The 13188-nt window shown below is 43.6% G+C and overlaps 1 protein-coding gene across 7 annotated transcripts in view; it reads right to left on the bottom strand.

Annotated features, from left to right (window-relative positions):
• Positions 1-278: 278 nt before the first annotated feature.
• Positions 279-13188, bottom strand: part of PSME3IP1 (proteasome activator subunit 3 interacting protein 1) — a 45916-nt gene continuing 33006 nt past the window's right edge. For 3 of the 7 annotated variants that reach the window (XM_082676645.1, XM_082676646.1, XM_082676644.1), the window contains exon 7: positions 4188-4951. In XM_082676645.1, coding sequence (XP_082532771.1) covers positions 4734-4951 — 218 coding nt within the window. In that variant the 3' untranslated portion in view covers positions 4188-4733. Of the gene's footprint in view, positions 388-4187; positions 4952-13188 lie in introns of those variants that run through there. The other 4 variants (XM_082676643.1, XM_082676641.1, XM_082676642.1 and 1 more) reach the window with 2 other exon arrangements.

The following is a 13188-nucleotide window of genomic DNA, read 5'->3' on the forward strand; positions in this document are numbered from 1 at the left end:
CAGCCCCACATCCCCTCCTTAGCCCCTCAGGGGATGGGTGTATTGGGGCGACACCTGATGCAGACCTCTCCCTTACACCCCCCCATGGGAATAATTTACCAGATTGGTGAAGCTATGGAGACTGACATCTACTGGGCCGGGTTAAGGTAGACTCCCTGCCTTGCATCAGGGCCCATCATAAATGCTCCAACTCCTATGGACCACCTACCTCAGTGTGGTGCCGGCAGCCCCCACTTCACAGCTGCATGAGGGAGCAGACCCAGCCATCTTTCTTCCCCCTTCTCTGCCTGAGGTTGGGTGGATCAGTCAAACAAGCCTTCTACTCCCAGCTGGTTTGAGTTCACCAGGGAAAGGAATGTCCTGAACTCCTGACCAGGCAAACCACCACTTAAAAAACAAACCAAGATAAGTTAAATCCTGGGGATGTAATGTGCAGCATGGTGACTATAGTTAATAATAGCAGATTGTATATTTGAAAGTTGCTGAGTAGATCTCAAAATTTTTCATAAGAAAAATATGTTTTGGTAACTATGTGTGGTGATGGATCATTTCACAATATATACAATTATTTAATAATTACATTGTACACCTGAAACTAACGTTATATGTCAACTGTATTTCAATAAAAACAAACCAAGCCTTGGTGCTGCTATTTGGTTCTTGCACATGGACAGTAGGATGAAAAGTGAACTTGGAAATCTGACTAAAAGGCTCCTTTACCCGTGAATCACCTCCACTGAGGCGTGGGCACCGGCATTTGTTTTAAAGTTTCATTGAAACCACAGAAAACCCGACTTAGAAATAAAGGCTCAAATTAAAATTCTGGTTCTGATACTTACCTGTGTGACCTTGGGCAAGTCAGTGAATCACTGTGAATTTTGGTTTCCTCTATAAAATGTAGAGAAGGGCTGTTTCACAGGACTTTTTTTCAGGATGAAAGACACTACAGTCTGCAAACATCTCAAACAGTGCCTGGCTCGTCCATAGTGGGCCCTCAGTAAATGCTCACCGATAAACAAACCGACATAAGGGATAATGATGTGCATGACCATGTCTGAAACAGTGAGGTAGATGCCCAGCTGATGGCTAAAGCTCACAGTGGAGGTTGTCTCTGGGTTGTGCTGCCCACGGCTCTGTGAAACTGATGCTGGGCCACCTTCTGCCTATTAGTGCTATGACGCTCCCTCTTTCCCTAAACCATTGCTCCAGCAGGTAAGGGAGCAAAATATCAGCCCTTGCCAGCATCACTAAGGCATAAATGGGCAACTGGCTTCTTGTGTTCAACACTATGAAAGTGTTGCCAAGATCTAGCCTCCCACCAAGCAGAACTTGCATTCCATACTGTTACGTGTAAGTGGGCTGGGCACGCCAAGAAATCAAGAAAGATCCAAGTCCAAGTGATGGTGCACTGCCGCTGAGCTCTCTCTCCTTTTTGTTTTTCTGGAGGGGCTTAAGACGACAGCTGAGCTACATACCCACGGTTAGGACACCCGAGCCAAGGAACTGGGTGTGCCTGAGCAATTAACATTTAGCTAAGAGGGAAGCACACAGCAGAAGCTGGTGGTTGGAGCTCTGATGACCAGATCCAACCCATCATCATGTCAGTGTTCTACCTGCAACTGAGAAATGCCAGTAGGATGGATAAACCTGCCATAAACACCACAGAAGCTCTAGACGATCTACCCAGAAATGGGGGAGGCTGAGGGTAACAGTACTAATGAGGATGGTTACCATTTTCTGAGCATCAGATACCACATCAAGTAGCTCTTATAGATCCTCTTTCACCCTCACTAGGAAGTTGGTGTCCTGATTCCTATCTACTGAGGAGGAAACAGAGGCCTGGAGAGGTTAAGGACTTTGCCCAAGTGATCCAGCTAGTAAATGTCTGGCTCCAAGCTCATAGCCACTGTGGTGTAGCCACAGAAGGGGGAACCGAGTTGAGATTCCTGAGGGGTAGCCAGAAGGGAAGAACCCACGAGATAGAAAGAAATGAGGACCCAAGAGACTAGCCTAAACCACTCCTAGTTAGGGGCTTTCAGTCTAGAATGCTCCTGAAAAAGTCTAGAATGCCTTCCCAACTCTGTGTTTGAGAAGCCAGCTTTCTCTCCTCCTGGGTCTGGGCCCAGGGAAGGCAGACATAAACAGGTCACCAGCCAGCTCTGTGGGTCCAGTCACATTGCCCTCCCTGCTTTTTATAGATGGAAAAACAGATGCTGTGGATTTCATGCTCCCTTCCTCCCCACCCAGGTGGGTGACAGGGCCAAAGGTAGATGCTAGCAGGAAGTGCTTGAGAGAGAGGCCGTGGTATGACACAAGCTAGATAATCCAGATAGAGCTGGCAATAGGATTCCTCAGAGACAAGCTTTCTCCCTCACACGGTTCAAAGTTGTAAGAAGACTACCACTCAGGACAACGCAAGCAGGTTTTAAGAAACCACCCCAAACCTTGTTTTTATCCCTTATTACCTAGTTATAAAATCCCAATTATCTATTAAGGCAGGAGAGCTGCATCTTGTGATTTAAAGCAGTGTTTCCTTCCATCCCAGGTTTTCCTATTCTTCTTTGGGTTTGAAACACACAGTCTACACTAGATGTTTTCCAAGGTGACTTCTTCTACTGGGAGACCAGACTTCCTCCACTGGGAGACCTGCTTTGCTGTTCATGGTTTCTACAGAACCTGTGCCTCAGCTCTAGGGCTCTCTGCTAACAGGTACGGTGAAAGATGAAATGATCACTGGTGATTCTCAACTTTTTCTGAGATACCAAGAGCAGAAATCTCAGTCTGATGAGTCTCAACCTCCTTGACACAATCTAGCTGTTACAGTAGATGGGGACGGAGGTGGGAGCACAAGATCCCGTATAAGAAAAGCAAGATCTTATTCTCTGACAGGTTTATTAGCTTTCAAATTAATATAGGTTTTTAATCCCTGCAACCCTTTGTCAACTTCCCCCAACATCGACAGAGGCAATGAGGTATAGTAATGGCCTCTTAAAAGTCAAACCAGCGACTTCCCTGGCGGCCCAGTTGTTAAGACTCTGCGCTCCCACTGCAGGGGGCATGAGTTCGATCCCTGGGGTCAGGGAACTAAGATCCCGCATGCTGTATGGTGCGGCCAAAAGAAACCCAAAAGTCAAACCACATAAAGATGGTGACTTTGGTTCCTCGGTCTGCCTCCTGAAATGATCTGACGTTGCTCTGGGTACGGGCTGTAATAGCAACAGCACAATTGCAGAACAACGAAGCAGAGGAGCAGAAGGTGCCTACACAGTTTTACCTCAACGTCTTGTTTGTAAGGATGGAGCTGATGTGCCTGTACTGACAGTCAGGAACAATTAGCACAGAGTAGCTCTGAAAAGGAAAAAGAATTCACAAGCCATCGGTTATGGGTGAAGGGAAGTCACCATCTGCCAGCGGGCACCAGAGTGTCACTGCTTTGGGAGGGAAAAGGAGTGGGTTTGGAGGAGATCCAGGGGCCTCTGTGCCCACGTTAAAACTGAGTAGCTTCTCTGCCTGCCAGCATCACAGTGTCAACACATTCTGTGTGTGTCTCTCCGTCTCACACCCAAGGAAGTAGAAACAATTGACGTAGGAACCCAGCGGAGGAAAGAACCATACAGGCTCACTCTTCTGAAGCAGGGGAGCCTACAGCTTTTTGTTGTTGTTAAAAGCTCATGGCCTACCTCTGTCCTCAGGGCCTCCACACCTTGTCTCCCCCTGCCCTTCCCTGCCTCCCTTTAGGGGATGGAGGTGGAGCAGCATGTCTGGGTCTTGGCTGCTCTGTATGGGAAGGGAAGAGCAGGAAGGGCAGCAGGTCAAAGCAGAGGAAAGGACAAGCGTAGCACCTTTAGTCTAGAAACAGCTTCCATAGTTAGAGGCCACAACTAGAAATGTAGCCAACAGAGAGGGGCCTCAACAGGTTAGAGCCAGAATATGCAGGTGGGTCCCCCTGGCTTGCCATATTAGAATTCCAGGAGCTGCCAGAAATAAGTCACCTCATCCACACACCTACCAGCACTTCTGATCTCTGGCTACAACAAAATAAGGCCTATGTTTGTTTCTCTAAGGTTTAGAGTCTTAAATGGGATTAGGTGGAGGGAGATGGAATAGCCAAGGGTAAGGGAAAACTTCACAATAAACCATGAGTGTTAAGTGACACCCCCTGCAGATGTAGTTTAGAACCTTTACTTAGTCACACAACATCAAGAATAGGTTAGTTCCAGGGCAGTGCGCCATTCCATCACCTGGGACCTTCTCTCCCCCCTGCACACTCCACAACACAGTATAGTCAAACGGCGCCTTCGTCTAGAATAGAATGTTTTAAATGATACCTGTTCAATAACTGTCCTTGCTTCTTTGTGGCGTTGGGAAAGAAAAAAAAAAAGAAACAAAAAACAAGAAAGCAACAGAACCCAAACCCTTTGCAAGCCGCTTGGTACCTATCTTCCCAGGGCATTCTTAGTGGAATTTCTGCTGGGCCCTGACCTCTGCCCTACTACAACAGTGAGGACAGAGGCTGTGGGACAGGTTTGGGCATCCATACTGGAGTAGAAAGAGAAAACAAACACAAGTCGGGCCACAAGTGGATTCTGGCACATTTTTAGATGAGGTTAAAAATGTCACGGTGTGCACAGGGAGCAGGCAAAGGACTTTTCTGTGGGAGGTAATGCCTGTAGGCAGAATAAACTGTCCAGTCTATTCTTGGGGAGGAGCTCCCTGCGGTAAGAACAGAGGAACTAGGGGGCCTCGAGGAAGGTGTTGGTTCGGAAGATGGAGGAGACGATCTTGCCAGTGGCGTTGATGGTGCCTTCGCTGTCTGAGCTGGACTCAGAGTCGCTGCTCCCAGAGTAGGCACCCAAACCTGGGAGGATGCCGATACAGACGGCAGCGGAGGGGCAGTGGATGGAGGGACCACTCAGAGATGTGCTTCCAAGAGACACGCAGGAAGGGGCTTCTGCAAAAAAGGAGGCAGGACTGTTACTTCATCACCCTTTTCCAAAGGTGATGGTGTGCTTTCCATGTGTAGAGGGCTTTATGTTGGAAGCCTCAAAACAACCCTATGTAGTCAACACTATCGCCATCCTCATTTTTTTTTTTTTTTTTGTGGTACGCGGGCCTCTCACTGCTGTGGCCTCTCCCATTGTGGAGCACAGGCTCCGGACACGCAGGCTTAGCGGCCATGGCTCACGGGCCCAGCCGCTCCGGGGCACGTGGGATCTTCCCAGACCGGGGCACGAACCCGTGTCCCCTGCATGGGCAGGCGGACTCTCAACCACTGTGCCATCAGGGAAGCCCTGCCATCCTCATATTAATGTTCCTCGTTTACAACTGAGAAAACTGAAGCCACAGCAGAGAACATTTTAAGACCATGCAGAATATCACCAAGTAGCTGGGGCTCTTTTTGCCCCAGAAAACCCAGAGTCACAGCAGCACCTCCATGCAGAAAGCCTCAACCTAGAAAACACAGGACTTGAAGGTTAGAGGAAAAGTTAAGAACTCTCCTCCACCACTTTTTCTTCCCTGTTTCCAGCCTCATTTAATCACTACAACAACCTGGTATATAGATATCCCCCATTTTGCTGATGAGGGAGGTCCAAAACCCAGCTAAGGTTAAAGGCCACTTAGAGTAGAAAACATTAAACTAAATTTGAATCAAAAGATAATGTATTAAAATGATCCCAGAGCTCACCACAGAGTAAGGGTTGGAGTTCAAACACTGTATCAGGCTGACAAGCATATTACCTTCTAGGGTTTTGCCTTAACAAACCCCTAACACTTCATGTAAATGTGAAAAGGATACATGGTTCCAAGTATATGAAATCAGGAGTAAGCAAAAAATATCACTGAGAAGCAAAGAGAGATCTCCAACAGCCAGTATACGTAGTTCATTTGCTTATACAGGAAGTACTAATAAGGGAAGGAAGCTGCTATAGATAAGTAATGTGAAAACATGGAGATGTAGGAAAGTGAGAGCTCACAATGATTGCAGAGGCTACAAGAGGTAACAAGGCTACAAGAAAACAGGCAAATATTTACAATAAGTATCACAAAAGCTAATTTCTTTACGATGTAAAGAGTTCTTCCAAAACCAATAACAAACCAACAACTGAACAGAAAAGTAGACAGAAGACACGAATAGTTCACAGAAAAAGAAACAAATGACTTTTAAACATAGAAGAATAAACAATATAAGGAGGAGTAGGCATCTATATATGTTGCTGAGGGAACGTAGGATAATTCGGCTAAGTCCTTCACACTTAAATGATGTTCATGCAGCACTGTTGACAGTAGAAACCAAAAGGTTCATTAATAGAGGACCAGTGTAATGGACTAGTATTCAGCCATTAAGAAGAATAAAGCATCTCTGTGTGTAATGGTATTGAATGATCTCTAAGATACCATGTGTTAAATGAAAAAGGCAAGGGTGAGTACAAGTTATAATCTGGGGGGGGACATTAAATATGCATGATAATGTATGAAAAAATACATTAAAAACTGGTAACAGTGGCTGCTCTGGGGAGAGCAACTGAGTGGCTGAGGACCAGGGAAAACTTAACTTTTTATTCCACACTCTTGTGTCCCTTTTCAATTTACTATTAGGTACATATAACTACCTATTTAGACAACTGTTAAGAAAGCCAAATGCCACAATTCAAAGAGTATCCTAGGACATTCAATTCAGAAGGACCAGCCCCTCTTACCTCTGTAATCCCTGTATTATAGCCAGGAAGGCTGTAGAAGACTGACAGTCCTAATGGCTATCTTCTCCTTATCCATATTCTCCTCAGACTGTAAGTCTCTGGAGGACAAGGGCTCCTTCTTCTCTATCCCATCCCCTGGGCATAGAGCAGACGGCCTGGCACAGAGCAGGCCAACATTCACAATGTGTGAGAATGCAGGAAAATGCATAACAGAGTTTCACTGCAAATGGCTAAATTTTAGGGGTGGGAGTGGGGGTGGGGGAAATGTGAAAATTTGGGACATAACATCAAATTAAAAACCATTCATTTACCTGAACATTCATTGTATTACTATTTTCACACATACAAGGATACTTTCAGTATTCTGTGAGAAAAATCGGGTTGTTTAAAAAAAAAAACAAAAAAACCCGATATCATAAGGGTATGAATCAGTTACTCGGAAAAGTTATTTATGTGAAGTTACTCAGTGAAATGTGTCCTTTTATTAAGTACTTCAAGGGTGAATTGAATTTTAGGGTCTATCTTAGAAAAGAAAGATCAAGTTCTGAGTACCTCTGGAGGACTAGAGCCGGCCTAAGGGAAGGATGGAAGCCAGCCACAGAAATGTAACCCAAGGAATCTGGACAACAGGAGCATTAGCAGAGTTTAAGCAAAAGGACCAAATCTCCCAATTATCTAGGAAGTTTCAAGAAAGAAAAGAGATTGCAACTCAAACAAATTTCATTCCAAAAGCAGTTAACTGGGACTTCCCTGGCAGTCCAGTGGTTAAGACTTTGCCTTCCAGCGTAGGAGGCAAATTTGGCAATATTTTTCTAAGTTACAAATGTATATCTGACTCAATAATTCTCCTTCTAAGTATTTAACCTGACATATTACAAATGTGAACAGTGATCCATGTACAGGGTTATTTAATGAAACATCATAATAGAGAAAGAATGGAAACAATCTAAATGTTCATCAATAAAAAACAAAATAAATATACTATGGTACAACCATACAATGGATTACTACACAGCCTTAAAAAGGAATGAAGAAGCTCTTTATGCACAGGTATGCTATGATTCCCAAGGTAAGTAAGCAATGAACAGAAGAGTATGTTAATTAAAATAATGATGATGGGGCTTCCATGGTGGCACAGCGGTTGAGAGTCCACCTGCCGATGCAGGGGACACGGGTTCATGCCCGGGTCCGGGAAGATCCCACATGCCGCGGAGCAGCTAGGCCCATGAGCCATGGCCGCTGAGCCTGTGTGTCTGGAGCCTGTGCTCCGCAACGGGAGAGGCCACAATAGTGAGAGGCCCGTGTACCGCAAAAAAAAAAAAAAAAAAAAAAAAAAAAAAATGATGATAGGAAATGCAAAACAACATATTAAGTAAATCTTGCCAAAAAATCAACGTGAATTGACCAAGCTCTAGACCTAATTACCATTTTATAGGAAACACAGGATATAAAGGAATCCCATGGGGATGCAATTAGCAAAATCTAGAGTGCAGGAAACTCCACAGGGCAGAGGCCCAGTTTCTTCACAAGTAAAATATACATGAAACAAAAAATAAATTAAGAAAGAGGAAGAACCCATAGGTTAGATGAGACTGAAAAGGCAGATTAGCCTACTGTTAAGATGCCATAAAATGGCAATATTCCCAAACTGATCTACAGATTCAAGCAATCCCTATCAAAATCCCAGCTGCCTGAATTGACAAGTTCATCCCAAAATTCATATGGAAATGCAAGGGACCTCAAATAGCAAAACAATATTGAAAAAGAACAAACTTGGAGGACTGATACTTCCTGGTTTCAAAACTTACTACAAAGCTAGAATGATCAAAACTGTGTGGTAGGGAATTCCCTGGCAGTCCCGTGGTTAGGACTCCATGCTCTCACTGCCCAGGGCCTGGGTTCAATCTCTGGTCAGGGAACTAAGATCCCACAAGCCGTGCAGTATGGCCCAAAAATAAAACAAAACAAAAACAAACAAAAACAAAACTGTGTGGTGATGGCATAAGGATAGACATACAAATCAATGGAAGAGAAAAGTTAGTCCAGAAATAAATCCAAACATGCTGTTCAACTGATTTTCAACAAAGTGTCATGACAATTCAGTGGGAGAAAATACAGTCCTTTCAACAAATTATTGAGTCAAAAAATTAACACAAAATGGGTCAAAGATCAAAATGTAAGAGTTAAAACTATAAAACTCTTTGAAAAAAATGTAAGCGTAAATCTTCATGACCATGAATTAGGCAACTGTTTCTTAGATATGACATTTAAAGTACAAGCAACCAAAGAAAAAATAAATTGATGTCATCAAAATGTAAAACTTTTGTGCTCCAAAGAACACTATCAAGAAAGTGAAAGTACAACCCACAGAGAGACAATATTTATAAATCATCTGACAAGTGTCTAGCATCCAGAACATATAAAGAACACTTACAACTCAAAACTAAAAAGACAAATAACCCAATTTTAAAATAGGCTCAGGATATGAGTAGATATTTCTCTAAAGAAGATAAAAAAAATGGCCATTAAGTACACAATGCCAACATCATTAGTCATTAGGGAAACCCCAATCAGAACCACAATAAAGTATCACTTCACACCCAATGGATGGATATAAAAAACACAGTAACAACTGTTGATAAGGATGTAAAGAAACTGAAACCCTCATATACTGCTGGTAGAATATAAAAATGGTGCAGCTACAGTGGAAAACAGTGTGGCTGTTCCTCAAAAAGTTAAACATAGATTTACTGTATGACCCAGCAATTCCACTCTTAGGTATATACCCAAGAGAACTGAAAACAGTTTTTAACACAAAAACTTGGACATGAATGTTCACAGCAGCATGGTTTGTAACAGCCCAAATGTGGAAACAACCCAAATGTTCATCAACTGATGAGTGGACAAAAAGGTAGCATACCATAAAATGGGATATTATTCAGCTGTAAAAAGCACTGATACATGCCACAACATGAACTATGAAAACATTATGTTACGTGAAAAGAAGTCAGACACAAAAGGCCCTATATTGCATGATTTCATTTATAAAAAATGTCCAGAAAAGGCAAATCCATAGAGACAGAAGTTGACTGGTGGTTGCTAGTGGCTGTGGAGAGGGAAGAATGGGGAAGAATGGGGAATAACTGCTAATGGTCACGGAGCTTCTTTTTGCAGTGATGAAAATGTTCTGGAATTAGATAGTGGTGATAAATACACATTCTTCTGAACATATTAAAAACCACTGAACTGCATCCTTTAAAAGGGTGAATTTTATGGTATGTGGATTATATCTCAATCTTTTTTTTTAAGCCATATAAGCCAAATACAATGTCTAATCCTTCCTTGGATACTACTTTTAAAAAAAACCAATTGTCGGATTGGAATAAAAATGGTGGAGTAGCAGGATGTAGAACTCAAGCTCTTCCTGCAAATATATCAAGAATACATCTACAAATGGAACAATTCTCATAGATCACCTACTGAACACTAGCAGAAGACCTCAAACACCTGAAAGGACAAAAAAGATCTCCATGTAACCAGGTAGGACAAAAGGAAAAAAAAAGAGAGAGAGAGAGAGTACGACGGGTCTGGCACCCCTGGGAGGGAGCTGAAGGAAAGTAGAGGTTCCCACACCCTGGGAAGTCCCCTCACGGGTGGGGAGATCAGCTGGGACAAAAAAGAAGCTTCAGAGGCTCAGAAGGAGAGCGCAACAACTAGTTAGTGGCAGGCAGGACAGAGAGAGACCTACACAGTCTGTGTCACCACTCTGCACACCCCAGCCTGAAAGTCATGTCCACTGGTATGGGCAGGGGATGGGTGCTGGAACACGGGGTTTAGAGGACAGACCTGGGGAGAAGACTGCTGTTGGCTGTGTGGAGACAGCCTGAAGGGGCTGGAGTGTGGGGTGTTGCAACCAGGAGTGTTGGTGGCAGAACCCTGGGCTGCCAGAGAAGCGAAGCGCGATTGTTATGTGGCATGCAAAAGGAAGGGGTGGGGCCAACATTGCAGCCTCTTTCCCCACCTGCCATCTGCTGCTTCCTTGGGCTCCATGCGGGGCCCCACCCCAGGCCAGCTCAGGCATTAAAGCTGCTCCGGCCCCCTCCCACCAGAGCAGGCTTGCAAGCTCCGGCCGCTGCCTCAGTGGTCTTGGGAACAGATGCCAGTGGGTTGCCCACACGCAGAGGTGGGGCTGAAATTACAGCTGAGCCCCAGGGGTCGTGCAACTTAGGAAGCAGAGCTGAAATCTCTCCCCACGGCCGTGCAAACCGCAGATTTACACCTACACTGCCGGCTTTGTGAATTCAGTGCCTGCGGAACATCTGAACGGACAGCTGGTGCTCCTGTGGCTGGGACAGGTCTGGCCTTAGCAGCTATGGGCTTTGAGGGCGCGTACACACAGGGGTCTGAGCTGCCTCCATAGCTCCCACAGCAGGTCAAGGCGTGCAACTACTGCAGTCCTGGGACACGACTTCAGTGGATCTGCACTAGTGGTCTTGTGAAAACAAAGTCTGAGAGGCACCAGGGCCAACTGCCGGCATACCCACAACTGAGGTGGGGCCTAGGGCAGTGCCAACAACAGTGTACTCTGTGAGCCCACACAACGGATGAAAGGTGACAAAACAGAGCACACTCACAGGTGAACGGCTCCAGCGGAGGAATACTCAGTGGTTCCTCTCCCAGTGGAAGCACTCCAATCCCGCCTACCTCACACCACAGATCAGAAACACAGCTCAGAAATGGAGCTGGGGGCTTCTACTCCAACAACTAGGGAGCAGGCCCTACCCTGGACAGGGCAGTGACAACCACAGAGCAAAGAGGAGGCCCGCTCAATAGCCAGTGCAGGCTCTAATTACCACAGCATCAGTCACACCTCCTAGCAAGGGGATAATGGCCTGCATACACTGAGAAAAGAGGTGGCAAGCATCCATACTAAAAGCAGCCCTCACACCAAAAAATATTAAACCCACAGAGGCTATACGGGGATGTTCCCACTTAAAAATAGCCCTCTAAGACCACAGTAGATAATTGTTTCTCCTAAACTCATAGAGCAAGAGAAATATAAGTAAAATGAAGAAGCAGGGGAACCACTCCCAATTAAAAGATCAAGAGAATTCCCATGAAAGAATAAACAATTAAACAGACATCTTCAGTCTAATACACACCAAGTTCAAAAAGAAGATAATGAAAATACTGAAGGAATTAAGAAAGGCTATCAATAGAAATGTAGATTACTGTAAAAAGGAACTAGAAACTATAAGGAGAAGCCAAGAAAAATCAGAGAATTCATTTGAAGAGATGAAAGCTGAAAGGCTATGAATAGTAGAATGAATAATGCAGAAGAACGAATAAGTGATCTAGAAGACAGAATAACGGAAATCACCTAATTAGAACAGCAGACAAAAACCCAAATGAAAAAAAATGAAAGCAATATAAGAGACCTATGGGATAATATAAAGCATGTCAATCTATGCATAATAGGGATCCCATAAGAAGAAGAAACAGAAAAGGGGATTGAAAATGAAGAAATTACAGCTGAAAACTTCCCAAACCTGAAGAAGGAAACAGATATCCAGATACAGAAAGCATAGAGGATCCTGAACAAGGTAAACCCAAACAGACCTACACCAAGATGTATTGTAATAAAAATGGCAAAAGTTAAAGAGATGATTCTAAAGGCAGCAAGAGAAAAACAAAGAATCACAAGGGAACACCCATAAGGGTACCAGCTGATTTCTCTACAGAAACATTGCAGGCCAGAAGGGAATGGCAAGATATATTCAAAGCCCTGAAAGGGAAAAATCTGCAACCTAGGATACTCTACCCAGAAAGATTATCATTTAGAACAGAGGGAGAGACAAAGAATTTCCCAGACAAGTAAAAACTAAAAGAATACAGCAATACTGACATTATCCTAAAGGAAATATTGAAAGATCTTCTCTAAATAGAAAGTAGTAAGAATCTATAGGAAAGAGAAAATCACAATTGGAAAGTAAATCACATAAATAAGACAGTACACAGATTAAAAAAAAAAAACAAAAAATTTCTGTGAAAGTGATGATAACCACAATGAACAGCAAAAGGATGAACATGAAGATGCAAAAGGGGACATTAAAATCATAATATGTGGGGGAGGAGAGTAAGAAAATGTAGATTTTTTTTTTTTTCTAGAATGTGTTTGGGCCTATCTACCGGTCTAAAGCAAGTAGACATACGAAGGGGTTAACATACTTGAAAAACAGGGCAACCACAAATCAAAAACATACAATAGATTCACAAAAACCAAAAAGAACAGAAGCATAATACGAAAGAAAATCACCAAACCACAAAAGGAAAAACAAAAAGAGACAAAGAAGAATTTTAAAATCAACAGGAAGACAAGGTTTAAAATGGCAATGAATACATATCTATCATTAATTATCTTAAATGTCAATGGACTAAATTCTCCAATCAAAAGACACAGTGATCATCCAAACTGAAAATAAATAAGGGA

This window comes from Grampus griseus (assembly GCF_964374135.1).
Source record: "Grampus griseus genome assembly, chromosome: 19".
In the NCBI taxonomy this organism is placed as follows: Eukaryota; Metazoa; Chordata; class Mammalia; order Artiodactyla; family Delphinidae; genus Grampus; species Grampus griseus.